General features: G+C 43.5%; 1 protein-coding gene across 5 annotated transcripts in view; it reads left to right on the forward strand.

Annotated features, from left to right (window-relative positions):
* The window catches only part of SEPHS1 (selenophosphate synthetase 1), a 94,710-nt gene that overhangs the window by 54,421 nt on the left and 22,186 nt on the right, over positions 1-18,103 (forward strand). For all 5 annotated transcript variants that reach the window (XM_075345259.1, XM_075345261.1, XM_075345263.1 and 2 more), the window contains 4 exons: positions 1,932-2,035; positions 4,991-5,098; positions 9,409-9,563; positions 17,951-18,041. In XM_075345259.1, coding sequence (XP_075201374.1) covers positions 1,932-2,035; positions 4,991-5,098; positions 9,409-9,563; positions 17,951-18,041 — 458 coding nt within the window. The remainder of the gene's footprint in view (positions 1-1,931; positions 2,036-4,990; positions 5,099-9,408; positions 9,564-17,950; positions 18,042-18,103) is intronic.

The raw sequence follows: 18,103 nt of genomic DNA on the forward strand, positions 1-18,103 counted from the left end.
CGTCCAGAAGTATTGAAATCAGCGATGGGGGCGGCATACAGGACCAGGGGGCAGAATAACGGCCATCAGGCAGCCCGCCCCCGTGACGGATTTACAGAATCAGAAGCCAAAAAGGTACAACTTTATAAACACTTTTTTTCGGTCAGAAAGTGGGCACAATCATAACAGGGACCTTTATAGAATGCAGCCCAGGAGCTGCAGAGGGGGAATCTGTTAGGTTTTAGGGGACATTTCTGCTGACAGGTTCCCTTTAAATGATTTTAAATGTGAGTGTTTTTTCACCCCATGTACAATAAAATGTATATTATTCGCACTAATCAAGGTCCATGCCAAGTTGTTATTTATCATCCTGAACCCTGGTGCCTTTTTGTATCAATTGTTGTTTCAATGTTTTGTTAGATACTTGGCACAGTGGTTTTTATATTATTCATTGGTGGTGCTGAGGCTCTCTTTTGGAGGATCTTGTGATTGTTGGCGTAGCGAACATTATCGCTACGCCAGCTTCACATGCACTTACCTGCCCTGCGACATAGCTGTGGACGGCAAACCGCCTCCTTCCTAAGGGGGCGGGTCGTGCGGCGTCCCAGCGACGTCACACGGCAGGCGGCCAATAGCAGCGGAGGGGCGGAGATGAGCAGGATGTAAACATCCCGCCCACTTGCGTCCTTCAGCATTGCGGCCGAGACGCAGGTAGGGGATGTTCCTCGCTCCTGCGGCTTCACACACAGCGATGTGTGCTGCCGCAGGAACGAGGAACATCATCGTACCTGTCGCTGCACCGGCATTATGGAAATGTCGGATCCTACACCGATGATATGATAACGACGCTTTTGCGCTCGTTAATCGTATCAAAAAGGATTTGCACACTACGATATCGACTGCGACGCCGGATGTGCGTCACTTTCGATTTGACCCCACCGACATCGCACCTGCGATGTTGTAGTGTGCAAAGCCCGCCTTATACTCCCCTCCGGTGCAGTCGCCTTTTCAGCAGTGTCGGCACTTGCTCTCCCAGGGCTCGCATGACTTTATTAGATCACGCGAACCCTGCGCCCTATCAATGCTGACTACTTTCTCTCAGCCTTTGGACAAAATGAACATTAAGAAGATGTCAGGGCTGCGGCTGGCTGCTCACTTCCCTTTTGAAGTTTGATACGTCAAAAGGCAGACAGACTAAAGCCAGCACTGATTGGGTGCACGGATCACATGTAACAACTTCACACGAGCCCCAAGGGAGTGAGTGCCTGCACCGGAGGCGCATATAATTGTTTTAATTTTATCGGGGACAAACATGCTGATTGAAAATTGGTTGTCTTGAGTAATGGACAACCCCCTTTTGAAATCTTTTTTCATCATGTTTGTTATATGTTTGGTGGGGGGATCAGGAATTTTAGTCTATGGCAAAATATATATCCAAATGAGTGAGTGAAAACATAACAATATGGCTCTTAAAGGGAATCTATCAGCAGGCTTTTGCTATGTAATCTGAAGACCGCACGCTATAGGGGCTAAATCACAGAATTCAAGTAATTATCTCATCAAGCTGTCTGCTGTTGCTAACTTGCAATGTTTTTTTTGTTTTTTTTTAAGCACCAGGACCTTCTCATTGCTCACTATATTGCCTCATGCTTGGTAGTCTAACATGCCCCGTCTACTGATTAGCAACTCACTGTCTGTAGACAATGTACATAGAGCCTGGTGTGGGTGGAGGCATCTTTCTCAGCTCTGTTGAATTGGAAATCGAAGAACTGTGTGATAACCTGCACCCAGTAAACTAATTGATACAATGTTGGATCCAGAGTCTCTTTTACATTATTCTGCTCTCGGATGAAGTAGCAAAAGCCTGCTGACACATTTCCTTTAAAGAAGAAAATGTGTTTTAATAAGGAATGTAACATCAGTTTTCTATTTTTTTTTTTTTTTTTTTGTAGGTATTGGTATGGACACATGCGTCATCCCATTAAGACATGGCGGCCTTTCTTTGGTTCAAACTACAGACTACATATATCCTATCGTAGATGACCCTTACATGATGGTAGGTTGTGTGCACATACCTATATTTTATAGATCTACTGGGAGCGATTATTAAAAACGGTCCAAAAGAAAAACAGGTTACTATTGATAACAAATCCAATCACCTTGCAGCTCTTAGGTACGAAACTTGTAACTTCTGTGTTGCTATAGACAACATATATAGGATTATGGGGCACTTTGCATGTTGCGACATCGCTAGCATCGGCTAGCGATGCCAAGCGCGATAGTACCCGCCCCCGTCGCACATGCAATATCTTTTGATAGCTGCCGTAGCGAACATTATCGCTACGGCAGCTTCACACGCACTCACCTGCCCTGCGACGTCGCTCTGGCCGGCGAACCACCTCCTTTCTAAGGGGGCGGGTCGTGCGGCGTCACAGCGACGTTACATGGCAGGAGGCCAATAGAAGCGGAGGGGCGGAGATGAGCGGGACGTAAACATCCCGCCCACCTCCTTCCTTCCGCATTGCCAGTGGAGGCAGGTAAGGAGATGTTCCTCGCTTCTGCGGCTTCACACACAGCGATGTATGCTGCCGCAGGAACGAGGAACAACATCGTATCTCCTATTGGTGCGACATTATGAAAATGACCGACGCTACACAGATCACCGATTTTCGCCGCTTTTGCGATCGTTTATCGGCGCATCTAGGCTTTACACGTTGTGACGTCCAACAATATCTAATCAGTGGAAGTGTGACACTATCTGATCAGATGTTACTGGTGTCAACAGCAGGCATGTGTTCTGACAGTATCTCAGAACTTAACAGATCCATGAAAACTATAGTAGCATTGACCAGGTACTGCAGACCCAACTCTATTCAAATGAATATTGGATGGATTTACAAATCCTAGTCGCAGCTACTATATAAATGATGAAACTACTATGTTTTTGCGGCATTTGAAAATTTCTGTCTGCTGACGGTTATAGCTGATGGGTGTGAGTTGCTGGGTTTCATAGCCCCACAGATCAGATATTGATGGCCTGTTGGTCTATATGAAGGATAGGCTATTAATAAAAAAGCAGTACTACTTTAAGCCCTACTCATATTGTGTTAAATGGCTTATATTTGATGTATGTGGAGAGATGAGTTTCCAATGTATTCAATAAATGTGAGGCTCTTGATTGATGTGATACTATGGAATCTATTGCTCCAGTGTTAAAAAGAAAAAAAAATATATTACAGCATAGCATACATATTTGCTGCGAACTGTTGTATACAATAGTGCAGTCAATGTTATGTGTAATAAACATACAAACACTCCTTTTTATAATTTGACTACCGTATTTTTCGGACTATAAGACGCACCTGACCATAAGACGCACCCTGGTTTTAGAGGAGGAAAATAGGAAAATAAAATTTTAACCAAAAAATATGGTCATGACACACTGTTATGGGGCGAGGATCTGCTGCTGACACTGTTATGGGGGTAATGTCCCCAAATTCTCTACTAAGGTACCCCATTCTGGTAAGGATCCTCCTACCTTGTATATGATCCTGCTCATATACCCCCATCCTGCTCATAATATACCACCCATCCATCCTGCTCATAATATACCCCCCATCCATCCTGCTCATAATATACCCCCCATCCATCCTGCTCATAATATACCCCCCATCCATCCTGCTCATAATATACCCCCCATCCATCCTGCTCATAATATACCCCCCCATCCATCCTGCTCATAATATACCCCCCCATCCATCCTGCTCATAATATACCCCCCATCCATCCTGCTCATAATATACCCCCCATCCATCCTGCTCATAATATACCCCCCATCCATCCTGCTCATAATATACCCCCCATCCATCCTGCTCATAATATACCCCCCATCCATCCTGCTCATAATATACCCCCCATCCATCCTGCTCATAATATACCCCCCCATCCATCCTGCTCATGATATACCCCCCCATCCATCCTGCTCATGATATACCCCCCATCCATCCTGGTCATGATATACCCCCCATCCATCCTGCTCATGATATACCCCCCATCCATCCTGGTCATGATATACCCCCCATCCATCCTGCTCATGATATACCCCCATCCTGGTATATGGCCTGTGGCACAGAAAAAAAAATAAACGTTTATACTCACCTTTCCTCACTCCCTGAAGCACCGATCTCTGTCTCAGCTGCAGCGCCGCTGTGTGAGATGTGTGGAGCCGTCACCGTTGTCTGCAGCATCGCGAATCGATGTCTTCCTGTCTGCCGGTCAGCTGAGCTGTTGGACACTAGCGGCGCGCACAGCGATGACGTCATCGCTGTGCGCGCCGCTAGTGTCCAGATCAGCTGACCGGCATAGACAGGAAGACATCGCGCGATGCTGCAGGGGGACGGCTCCACACGCGGTGACGGGTGAGTACACTGATTCACTGCTCCCCGCGCTGATAATGATGCACGGGGGGAAGTGAATACAGCCGCACATGATCACTCCAGGCTGTAGTTGCCAGTGGTGATCACGTCCGGCTGTTAATTATGCGCGCACCCAGCCGCCCATCACCCCGCCCACCTGTCAGCGCCGGTTTCGCTGAGAGACAATGGGCGGGAGGATGGGCGTGCATATGTAATGAGCGGGCCCACGTGGTCACGGCAGGCGCTGCTGCAGCCTGCTCGTGCCCCTGATGGCCCGCTCCACCGCAGCACCCACATTCCCGGCCGCAGCCCTATAGTCAGACCATAAGACGCACCCCCCACTTTCCCCCAACATTTGGGGGGGAAAAAGTGCGTCTTATGGTCCGAAAAATACGGTATTTAATTGTTTTTTTTTCATGAATTTTCCAGTCTGTCATTTCTAATAATGTTGTTGTTGTTGTTGTTATTATCATCAACAACAACAGATACTTATTAATTGGTTATATACCCCAGTTATAAAAATTCTTAATAAAATAAAACCTGATACATTACCTACATATATGTTTTATTTATTCATTTTTTTTTTTTTTTTATAGGGACGAATAGCCTGTGCAAATGTATTGAGTGATCTATATGCAATGGGGGTAACTGAATGTGACAACATGCTGATGCTTCTTGGTGTCAGTAATAAACTGACTGATCGGGTACGTAGTACTTACAATAGGCAAACATTTATGCTTTATATTTGTTCTGAAAAGATAATGGGTAATGTGAAAACACCAAAATAACTGCAAAGGAGATTGGTGTAAAGAAATTGATGATAAATGCCTTTTTTGCCTATATATGATCGATTAAAGGGAACCAATCATCAGGATTTTCGTGTATAAGCTGCAGCCAGTGCAGTACTGGCACTATCATGCACAGTGTGTACATACCATCAGGGGGCAGCTCGGGTGTTTAGGCAGTGAAATTCATCTTTATAAAGTTTGAAATTTCGTGCACTTTTTGATTGACGTGTGCACCTCTCTGTTAATGTCCGGGCGGGTTATGCAGGAGTTCCCCGCCCCCCCACCAGCCTGTTCCTCCCTCTCTCCTGATGTCCGGGCGGGTTATGCACATGTTCCCCGCCCCCCCCCCCCCCCCCGCGCCGCCTGTTCCTCCCTCCCTCCCTCCCTCTGGCTGTATGTAAATATCTAATCTTCAGAAACATGGCGCCGGAGTGGGCCTCTGCGCATAGCGCTTATCTCCGGCGCCTTGTTTCTGAAGCCCGCATCACACAGCTTGGTGTTAGAGGGCGGCGCATGCGCCCTCACTCCTTCAGATCCCGTTGTGACCGCAGGAGCGAGCGCGATCACAACAGGACTGCAGAACAGCTGATCGGAGGACGCGATTACCTGCTGCTCCTGTATCGTGCTGCCCCAGGACACCGGGCCAACACACCAGCCGGTGTGACATCGCTGTGGCGCCGCCCTCTCAGACACCAAGTTGTGTAATGCGGGGGCTTCAGAAACATGGCGCCGGAGATAAGCGCTATGCGCAGAGGCCCACTCCGGCGCCATGTTTCTGAAGATTAGATATTTACATACAGCCAGAGGGAGGGAGGGAGGAACAGGCGGCGCGGGGGGGGCGGGGAACACGTGCATAACCAGCCTGGAGAGAGGGAGGAACAGGCTGGTGGGGGGGGCGGGGAACTCCTGCATAACCCGCCCGGACATTATCTGCAGAGGTGCACACGTCAATCAAAAAGTGCACGAAATTTCAAACTTTATAAAGTTGTATTTCACTGACTAAACACCCGAGCTGCCCACTAATGGTATGTACACACTGTGCATGATAATGCCAGTACTGCACTGGCTGCGGCTTATACACGAAAATCCTGATGATTGGTTCCCTTTAAGGCTGCAGAGTTTGGACCTGGGGCTACACATATGCCAGGTTCTAATGAGTGCAATCTCCCTTTTGGAGAGACAGATCTCGTATAACGCTGGCCTGCTGTACTTTTTTACTTTTGAGCAGCATATATATATATATATATATATATATATATATATATATATATATATATATATATATATATATATATATATATATATTTAGGTCCAGAAATATTTGGACAGTGACACAAGTTTTGTTATTTTAGCTGTTTACAAAAACATGTTCAGAAATACAGTTATATATATAATATGGGCTGAAAGTGCACACTCCCAGCTCTCCCAGCTGCAATATGAGAGTTGTCACATCCAAATCGGAGAAAGGGTTTAGGAATCATAGCTCTGCAATGCATAGCCTCCTCTTTTTCAGGGGACCAAAAGTAATTGGACAAGGGACTCTAAGGGCTGCAATTAACTCTGAAGGCGTCTACCTCGTTAACCTGTAATCAATGAAGTAGTTAAAAGGTCTGGGGTTGATTACAGGTGTGTGGTTTTGCATTTGGAAGCTGTTGCTGTGACCAGACAACATGCGGTCTAAAGAACTCTCAATTGAGGTGAAGCAGAACATCCTGAGGCTGAAAAAAAAGAAAAAATCCATCAGAGAGATAGCAGACATGCTTGGAGTAGCAAAATCAACAGTCGGGTACATTCTGAGAAAAAAGGAATTGACTGGTGAGCTTGGGAACTCAAAAAGGCCTGGGCGTCCACGGATGACAACAGTGGTGGATGATCGCTGCATACTTTCTTTGGTAAAGAAGAACCCGTTCACAACATCAACTGAAGTCCAGAACACTCTCAGTGAAGTAGGTGTATCTGTCTCTAAGTCAACAGTAAAGAGAAGACTCCATGAAAGTAAATACAAAGGGTTCACATCTAGATGCAAACCATTCATCAATTCCAAAAATAGACAGGCCAGAGTTAAATTTGCTGAAAAACACCTCATGAAGCCAGCTCAGTTCTAGAAAAGTATTCTATGGACAGATGAGACAAAGATCAACCTGTACCAGAATGATGGGAAGAAAAAAGTTTGGAGAAGAAAGGGAACGGCACATGATCCAAGGCACACCACATCCTCTGTAAAACATGGTGGAGGCAACGTGATGGCATGGGCATGCATGGCTTTCAATGGCACTGGGTCACTTGTGTTTATTGATGACATAACAGCAGACAAGAGTAGCCGGATGAATTCTGAAGTGTACCGGGATATACTTTCAGCCCAGATTCAGCCAAATGCCGCAAAGTTGATCGGACGGCGCTTCATAGTACAGATGGACAATGACCCCAAGCATACAGCCAAAGCTACCCAGGAGTTCATGAGTTCATGAGTGCAAAAAAGTGGAACATTCTGCAATGGCCAAGTCAATCACCAGATCTTAACCCAATTGAGCATGCATTTCACTTGCTCAAATCCAGACTTAAGATGGAAAGACCCACAAACAAGCAAGACCTGAAGGCTGCGGCTGTAAAGGCCTGGCAAAGCATTAAGAAGGAGGAAACCCAGCGTTTGGTGATGTCCATGGGTTCCAGACTTAAGGCAGTGATTGCCTCCAAAGGATTCGCAACAAAATATTGAAAATAAAAATATTTTGTTTGGGTTTGGTTTATTGGTCCAATTACTTTTGACCTCCTAAAATGTGGAGTGTTTGTAAAGAAATGTGTACAATTCCTACAATTTCTATCAGATATTTTTGTTCAAACCTTCAAATTAAACGTTACAATCTGCACTTGAATTCTGTTGTCGAGATTTCATTTCAAATCCAATGTGGTGGCATGCAGAGCCCAACTCGCAAAAATTGTGTCACTGTCCAAATATTTCTGGACCTAACTGTATATATATATGTGTATATATATGTGTGTGTATATATATATATATATAATATATATATATATATATATATATATATATATATATATATATATATATATATACACATATATATATGCAATATATATATATATATAAAGTTCAAAAATGGTACACTGTAGGCCATTTGCTATGTTCTGACAGAATCAAAGATATTTTATATTTTGCATGTAGCAGAGCTTATATAGCCTTCCTCACCCACACCAGGCTTTCAGTTTACATTTCTATAGACAAGCTGCTAATCAGTGAGGGGGAGGAGTCAGAATAGAGCTCATGTGCTCCGCAGTCCACTAATAATAGTACTGCTGATGCTTAAACTAACATTTCAGGTAAACAAAAACACATTTTGTGATGAGGCTAGGTTCACATTTCCGTCAATTTGTATCAGTCACAATCCGCGGCTCTGGTCAACAACGTTCCCATATACTTGTATGAGCAGCAGATTGTGACTGATGATGCTGCGTTGCATCCTCCGCCCGACTAATCAGTCGTGGAACGACTGACCGTCGGGCGGCAGGAACGCAGCATGTAGTGTTTTTTTGAGCAGCGGAATCCTTTTGATTTCGCTGCGCATGCTCTCTCTCGGCGTCCGAACGATCAGCTGATCGCTCTCATTAGCAGGCCACCGGGAGATCATCTGTTCGCTCTCAAAAGCCAGCGGCCCCTAATGAGAGCGATCAGCTGATCGTTCTCTCTGTCTCTTGTTTTATAACGGAATCTGCTTTCTCTTCCAATAATTCTCATCCGTTGTACAACGCATCAGTCACAAGCGTTAAGCAACGCATGTGACTGATGCAAAACAACGGAAACCTAGCCTAAGAGACACCTGGCTGTAATCTCTTGTTTACCCTTACAATATGCTGTCTTCAGATTACATAACAAAAACCTGCTGACAGATTCCCTTTAAGACCTAATTCAAATTTTGTAATTTTCACACTTATGTATTATGCAACTTATTCTTCCTTTGCTTCATTTGAAGGCAAAAGTAGTAGTGCAACAGATAAATTATAGAATTACAAAGATACAAGTAGATGAGTTAAAAAAAAAAAAAAGTAGCAAATGGATGGGCATGGGGAAGAATAAGTTTGCGGTACACCTATGGGTAAAAGGCGGAATCCAGAGTAGTCCATCCGTTCAGTATTCTGTATACCATGAATATTCATCTTCATGCAGTCTGTCTAATTTTAGTAACATATTTTGCATATGTTTTATTTTGTAGGAAAGAGACAAGGTAATGCCTCTCATCATTCAGGGATTCAAGGATGCCGCAGAAGAAGCTGGGACTTCTGTTACAGGAGGACAGACTGTATTAAACCCTTGGGTAGTTCTAGGAGGAGTTGCGACAACTGTATGTCAGCCTAATGAGTTCATAATGTGAGTTGTAAAACGTATGGTATTCCAGGGCTTTATATTCAGTGCCCTGTGCCAAGATGACATCCAGTTTATCTACAGCAGCATCACATTCCAAGGCTTTGCACATAGTCACTTCTTATCCTTAATGGAAAAGACCCAGAACTAAAAATCTGTAATAATTTACTAACAACTTAGTTTAGCACAATTACTAAGATTTGCCAGGTATCACTGGAGTATTGAGCTTGAACTAAGCAAGCACAATATCTGCATGGAGTTTCATATGGTCTCCCTTAGTTTACATTCATTTTCTCCAAGTGGTCTCACCTTGAGATCAAAAACATTTAATGTATTATCCACTATAAGACAACCCATGATGTATCACCTCAGGGTCCCATATAAAATAAAAGCAATTGATACTCCCCTCCCACAGCGGCACTGTTCGGCTATGTGCGCACGTTGTGTATTTGCATGCAGTTACGCTGCGATCTGCACCGCAGCGTAACTGCATGCGTCCTGCGTCCCCAGCATAATCTATGAAGATTATGCAGGAGACGTGCGCACGTGGCGTATTAGAGCGCAGCGCTTCAGCTGCTGCCCGAAGCGCGCGTTCTAAGAAGTGACATGTCACTTCTTTCCTGCGCTCTGCATGCAGTCCCCGCTCTGTCTATGGGAGGGGCTGCACTCAGAGCGCATGGAATCGTTTTTTGTTTTTTTTTCATTACAGACTCTTTCTGCAGTGATTTGAAGAGCACGTGTGCTGGACAAACGCTACGTGCGCACATAGCCTTCCAGTGATGTCGGCACTGCTTATTCTGCAGCCAAACAGCGGCAGATGAGCAACTGCGGCATTTGCTATTTCGTCAGAGTGGATTTTCAATCTGATATATACAGCTGATCAGTGGCTCCTGAGTTGTTACATGACTGCTGCAGCCAAACAATACAGTCAGCAGCGTCTGATTAGCTGTAATCATCAACAACATTCCATCAAGAGTAGGTGTGCGCTCTGACAACATTTTAAAGGCTGCAGCTAATCATTTGCCACTGATTGGCTTCAGTGATCACATGACAAAATAATGTCCCGTGACCCGCTGAGAATAGCGGTGTCAACATCACTGGAATGACGCCATTGTGGGAGACGAGTATTCTTGGTCTTTATTGTAAATTGGGCCCTGAAGAGAGCAGCGGTCATCCAGTAGTGAACCTTATTATAAAGTCTCTAGTGTATATGTGTGTTTGAATCTATTATGATCTTTATTTGGGACAGAAATATGTACTGTGCTTCAAATGTTGGCATTATGAGCAACGGGAAATTCTATAGACGTCCTAGTAAATTAAAACGTTTACTGGCTGAAATAGTACTCACATGGGGGAAAAAAAACACTTCTGAAGGAAACAATTAGATATAATAGATATATAGACCGCTAGAGACACCACAAGAGGTAAAAACCAAAGATTTATCCCAAATTAGAAGAGTGAGGTTCAATGCAGTTCTAATACAGCATTTATATAGAATGACATCTACAAATTATTGACCAGAAGAGGGCGGTGTAGAACACTTAAAAAAAAAATACCTTAAAGGGTTATTCCCATCTGCAGGAAGCTATCCCAATATGTAGTAGGTCTAATAATTATCAGGTACCTCCAATTGGAAATGTAGTATAGTTCTCCTGATGTAGCCATCTTTCTTACCTCATGTGCAGGGCATTGCAGCTTAGTTGCTGTAATTAACTATCACTATATGAGTGGATGTAACCATAGATTCCTAACCTGCAATGCCCTGCATATGAGGTAAGATAATTGGAGGTATTTGCTGATATTAGTATTATTATTACACCTACTACATATAACTATATTGGGATAGGATCTTGGAGATAGGAATAACCCTTTAATTCTAAGTAAAATTTCCATCTTCCTAAGTGGTTCAGTTTTGCTTTTTCTCCTTTCTTTGCTGATAAAAACATTTATGCGAGAAGCACTGAATACGGATAAAGTCAGCAATGTGCTTAGAAGTTACCAACCGATGTAATTATGTAATGTTGTAAACTTGTAAAACCTTATCAGTTTCATTTTATTACCAGCACTTGGCTTTCAGTAGAGAGGAAAGTAGTTCCTTTACCTTCGTACCTTTCACCTTTGTATCCATTTTAGAGATGCATTGAGCAGACACAAACTGCGAGTTAGGTTAGGAGTTATGCGGGCGTCACACGATGCAATCTATCGTGCGATCATACCCGCCCCAATCGTTTGTGCGTCACGGGCAAATCGCTGCCCGTGTCGCACAAAGTCGTTAAACCCCCATCACACGTACTTACCTGCAGAGCGACCTCGCTGTGGGCGGCGAACATCCTCTTCCTGAAGGGGAGGGACGTTCGGTGTCACAGCGACGTCACACAGCCGCCGGCCAATAGAAGCGGAGGAGCAGAGATGAGCGGGACGTAAACATCCCGGCCACCTCCTTCCTTCAGCATAGCCGGCGGGTGCTGCGGGACACAGGTAAGCTGTGTTCATTATTATTATTATTATTATTATTATTATTTATTATTATAGCGCCATTTATTCCATGGCGCTTTACAAGTGAAAGAGGGTATACGTACAACAATCATTAACAGTACAAGACAGACTGGTGTCACACGGAGCGATGTGTGCTGCCCCGGGTATGATGAACAACCGGCGCCATGAAAAGTAAACAGTTTTTTACAAATAAGCGACGTGTACACGACTCACGATTTGTGACCGATTCTGCCTCGCTCGGAGGTGTCACACGACACGACGTCGTGAACGATGCCGGATGTGCATCACGAAAACCGTGACCCCGACAATGCATCGCACGATAGATCGTCTCGTGTGACGCCCGCATTATGCTGTTGTCAAAAAAAATAGTCATGTACCTTGCATCTATGTTCAGAGAATAAAGAGAAATCGATAAAAGTATTAAACGCACATATGGTTATCAGTTTAAAACATCCACATGTCTAGGTATTAGAAAACACACAACAGGGGAAAATAGATAAAGGCTTTTGCATCAGTTTTAGGACATTTCGACGCTTGCCTTTTTTTTTTTTTTTTTTTTTTTTTTAGTACTAATTTACCCCTTTTTTTCCTTTTATGCCACTATGTGTGTATATGTGGTTAGCTTTGTAAATGAGCTGCACACTTTTTTTTTTTTTTTATTGTGACTTTTTTAAAAATTGCAAAAAAAAGTGGATGAACAGTTTTAAACAGAATTTCTTTGTATTTAAAGTAGCCAAATATATTATCCATCATGTGAGATTTTGATACTTATAGAGCAAATTACAGCAATGCTGGCAAAAAGACCGGAAACAGTTCCCTCAATACCTTACCTCACCATACTGTTCTTCTGAAATTGCTCTTGATGGATGTTGTACCAAGCATAGCGTCATAAACCTCTCACATAGCACATTATTTCATTTTGGGGTTTTTTTTATTTTGTTTTTTTGTGAAAAAAATGTATGTTTGGCATCATCCATGCTTTTTCATAATGTATTTAAAAAAAACAAACCCAACAATCTCCATTGGTCTTAAAGGGGTCGTCCACTACTCAAAAAAAAATCTTTTTAATCGGAGTTTGCTCCCATTAAAATAAAAACACTAAGGCTGCATGCCCACAATCAGTGTTTACAGCTTTTTGGACGCATCATGCTTTGGCCGCCTCCAAAATGTTGCGATGTACAGTACAAGCACAGTGGATGGGATTCCTATATTTCCATGCCCACTGTGGGTGTACTGCCCGCAGCATAAACTGACCTGCGGTGCGGCTTCCCAAGCAGGGAGAACATAAGAGCGAAACCTCAACTGCCCAAACCCTGATCGTGAGCATAAGCAGCTGCGGTCTCCTGTGGAGGAGATTCGCGGACCCGCCGCGACCTGGACACAGCGGGTCCTGATCATGGGCACGTACCCTTATAGTCACTTCTGGTGCCAGCGTCGTTGCAGAGGTGTTGGCACTTGCTCTCCTGGGGCTCACGTGACATGGTTACATCACACAAGCTCTACACCCAATCAGCGCCCAGCTTCACTTTCCGTCTTTGGATATACAGTGCCTACAAGTAGTCTTCAACCCCCTGCAGATTTAGCAGGTTTGATAAGATGCAAATAAGTTAGAGCCTGCAAACTTCAAACAAGAGCAGGATTTATTAACAGATGCATAAATCTTACAAACCAACAAGTTATGTTGCTCAGTTAAATTTTAATAACTTTTCAACATAAAAGTGTGGGTCAATTATTATTCAACCCCTAGGTTTAATATTTTGTGGAATAACCCTTGTTTGCAATTACAGCTAATAATCGTATTTTATAAGACCTGATCAGGCCGGCACAGGTCTCTGGAGTTATCTTGGCCCACTCCTCCATGCAGATCTTCTCCAAGTTATCTAGGTTCTTTGGGTGTCTCATGTGGACTTTAATCTTGAGCTCCTTCCACAAGTTTTCAATTGGGTTAAGGTCAGGAGACTGACTAGGCCACTGCAACACCTTGAAATGACAACCCATCTTAAGATCCTTGATGGAGGAGCGGAGGTTCTTGGCCAAAATCTCCAGGTAGGCCGTGCTATCCATCTTCCCATGGATGCGGACCAGATGGCCAGGCCCCTTGGCTGAGAAACAGCCCCACAGCATGATGCTGCCACCACCATGCTTGACTGTAGGGATGGTATTCTTGGGGTCGTATGCAGTGCCATCCAGTCTCCAAACGTCACGTGTGTGGTTGGCACCAAAGATCTCGATCTTGGTCTCATCAGACCAGAGAACCTTGAACCAGTCTGTCTCAGAGTCCTCCAAGTGATCATGAGCAAACTGTAGACGAGCCTTGACATGACGCTTTGAAAGTAAAGGTACCTTACGGGCTCGTCTGGAACGGAGACCATTGCGGTGGAGTACTTTACTTATGGTATTGACTGAAACCAATGTCCCCACTGCCATGAGATCTTCCCGGAGCTCCTTCCTTGTTGTCCTTGGGTTAGCCTTGACTCTTCGGACAAGCCTGGCCTCGGCACGGGTGGAAACTTTCAAAGGCTGTCCAGGCCGTGGAAGGCTAACAGTAGTTCCATAAGCCTTCCACTTCCGGATGATGCTCCCAACAGTGGAGACAGGTAGGCCCAACTCCTTGGAAAGGGTTTTGTACCCCTTCCCAGCCTTGTGACCCTCCACAATCTTGTCTCTGATGGCCTTGGAATGCTCCTTTGTCTTTCCCATGTTGACCAAGTATGAGTGCTGTTCACAAGTTTGGGGAGGGTCTTAATTAGTCAGAAAAGGCTGGAAAAAGAGATAATTAATCCAAACGTGAAGCTCATTGTTCTTTGTGCCTGAAATACTTCTTAATACTTTAGGGGAACCAAACAGAATTCTTGTGGTTTGAGGGGTTGAATAATAAATGACCCTCTGAATAAACTTTTCACAATTTTTAAAAAAAAAAAAAAAAAGAAATAGCACTCTTTTTTGCTGCAGTGCATTTCACACTTCCAGGCTGATCTACAGTCCAAATGTCACAATGCCAAGTTAATGCCGAATGTGTAAACCTGCTAAATCTGCAGGGGGTTGAATACTACTTGTCGGCACTGTATCAAACATTACATTAGTATGATTCTAGTGTCCAGCCACAGCTCCGACTTCCTCTTGATGTTTGATTCATCCGCCAAAGCGTGGTTGCCAACTTGACTTTTATTTTTCTCGACACCTTATTAAAAAAAAATAACGGATAGACAATGATTTTTGACAGACCCATTAAAAAAAACATAATAAATCATTGATTATCAGTGATTCATGTGTACAGCCCATTGTATTAGATATAGGTACCTTCACTGTGAACAATCTGTAAAAGGTTTTTTAGCTTCAAAAAAATTCTGCCTTAAAGGGAACCAATCGCCAGGATTTTTGTATATAACCTAAAGCAGTGCTATACTAGCACTATCAGGCTGATTCTCTCCATACCTGTAGTGGTCAGCTCGGATGTTTAGGTTTTGAAATCCAAAAAAGTAAAGTTTATAAAATGAGCTGCTTGTTGAGTGGCAGTTGCACTGGAGCAGATAATATATTCATAGTTATCCCCTTCCCCTGTTACAATTAGCATACGTATTATACAAACAATTTAACTTTTCGCTAGGAAGGACCTGTGTGAGGTCATACCCATGTGACCTGGTATCCAGCTTTGTTGGCCGAGACCCCACCCCTTCTGGTCACATGGGTATGACCTCACACAGGTCCCGCAAGAGAAAGTGACTATTGTATAATGATTATGCTAATTCTAACAGCGGGAGGGGATAACTATGAATATATTATCTGCTCCAGTGCAACTGTCACTCAACATGCAGCTCATTTTATAAACTTTACTTTTTTGGATTTCAAAACCTAAACATCCGAGCTGACCACTACAGGTATGGAGAGAATCAGCCTGATAGTGCTAGTATAGCACTGCTTTAGGTTATATACAAAAATCCTGGCGATTGGTTCCCTTTAAGGCAGAATTTTTTTGAAGCTAAAAAACCTTTTACAGATTGTTCACAGTGAAGGTACCTATATCTAATACAATCTGTAAAAGGTTTTTTAGCTTCAAAAAAATTCTGCCTTAAAGGGAACCAATCGCCAGGATTTTTGTATATAACCTAAAGCAGTGCTATACTGGCACTATCAGGCTGATTCTCTCCATACCTGTAGTGGTCAGCTCGGATGTTTAGGTTTTGAAATCCAAAAAAGTAAAGTTTATAAAATGAGCTGCATGTTGAGTGACAGTTGCACTGGAGCAGATAATATATTCATAGTTATCCCCTCCCGCTGTTAGAATTAGCATAATCATTATACAATAGTCACTTTCTCTTGCGGGACCTGTGTGAGGTCATACCCATGTGACCAGAAGGGGTGGGGTCTCGGCCAACAAAGCTGGATGCCAGGTCACATGGGTATGACCTCACACAGGTCCTTCCTAGCGAAAAGTTAAATTGTTTGTATAATACGTATGCTAATTGTAACAGGGGGAGGGGATAACTATGAATATATTATCTGCTCCATTGCAACTGCCACTCAACAAGCAGCTCATTTTATAAACTTTACTTTTTTACTTTTTTGGATTTCAAAACCTAAACATCCGAGCTGACCACTACAGGTATGGAGAGAATCAGCCTGATGGTGCCAGTATAGCACTGGCTTTAGCTTATATACGAAAATCCTGGTGATTGGTTCCCTTTAAATTCTTGTTTACAGTGAAAGCAAAAAAGTGTCTCATTTTTATGAACTGTACTGGAAATTCTGGACTGGTGGCAACTCAGGTTCGAAGATGGGGATAGTGAAGCCAGTACTGATTGGGTGGAGGTCTTACGTGATGTAACAACGTCACATGAGCCCCGGGAGAGCGATTGCCGACACCGCTGGAATGGCACCAACATGGGATGTACGTATAAGGCCAAGTGGTATTTGGTGAGTTTTTCCCCTCAGTATTTGTAGCTAAAACCAGGAGTGGAACAATCAGAGGAAAAGTATAACAGAAACATCACCACTTCTGCATTTATTACCCACTCCTAGGTTACAAATGCAGAAGTAAAAAGTCATCAAATTCCTTAACGTCTGCACGTGGCCTAAGTTTTGGGTTTTTTTTTTAGTTTTTTTATTTTAACTAGGGCAAACACTCGGATTGAGAAGGGATTGTCCTTTAATGAATGTCTATTGCACTTATAGATATCAAACAAGGGCTTTGTAGACATGTGAAATGTCAATGCATCAAATATTAATGCTGTTCTTTAGCTTGTGTACAAATTGTGCCTTTTACCGCTCCCTGCCCTTGTTGCTTGCAGAGGCCACGGGTCTGTCCTTGTGGGCTGCCCCATGGACAGACCTGCTTCTTAGACCTACCCATGTTTGTGAATTGGCCTACAATGTGTGACCTGCTTATTGAGCGAATTTTAACTCATGGGATCACACAAGGTGTTACAAAATATTGTGCTGACTGCAGGAAACCTTTATTTTCATTAGTAAGGAGCCTTATTAATATGAACTTTAAGGGGTTGTCTGCTTTATCTTTATTCAACTAAACGTGTTGGGGGCATTATTTTGTGACATATAATAATATATAGGTATTACAGGTTCTCCTCCTGGACTTGTCGGTGCAGCCTTCTTCACGGACGGCACTGTTTTTCACAAAGGCTGATGATAGAGTAGTATGGTCACATGCCCCTACTTCAGCCATCTCTTTAAGATACAACTCTTCCATGTGCAGTGTTTTCCAATTGGAGGAGGCTGGCGGACAGGTCCAGTCACATGCTCCTCCATCAGCGGTCATGTTGTAGACCAGATTATCGTATAGTCTGCGAAGAAGCCTTCACTAGCGAGCAGGATACAAAATGAGAATTTGACAGCTACATTTCTATGCATGGCATACATTGTCTGCTCGTGTATCCACACAGGCCAGACAATGCAGTACCTGGGGATGTCCTTGTATTGACCAAGCCTTTGGGGACCCAAGTTGCAGTAGCAGTTCATCAATGGCTAGATATTGTAAGTAAGCTTCTCTATACCCTCATGCTTATACAATATAATAATTATTCTAGGTGTTTTAT

Source organism: Anomaloglossus baeobatrachus, chromosome 4, assembly GCF_048569485.1.
Source record: "Anomaloglossus baeobatrachus isolate aAnoBae1 chromosome 4, aAnoBae1.hap1, whole genome shotgun sequence".
NCBI lineage: Eukaryota > Metazoa > Chordata > Amphibia > Anura > Aromobatidae > Anomaloglossus > Anomaloglossus baeobatrachus.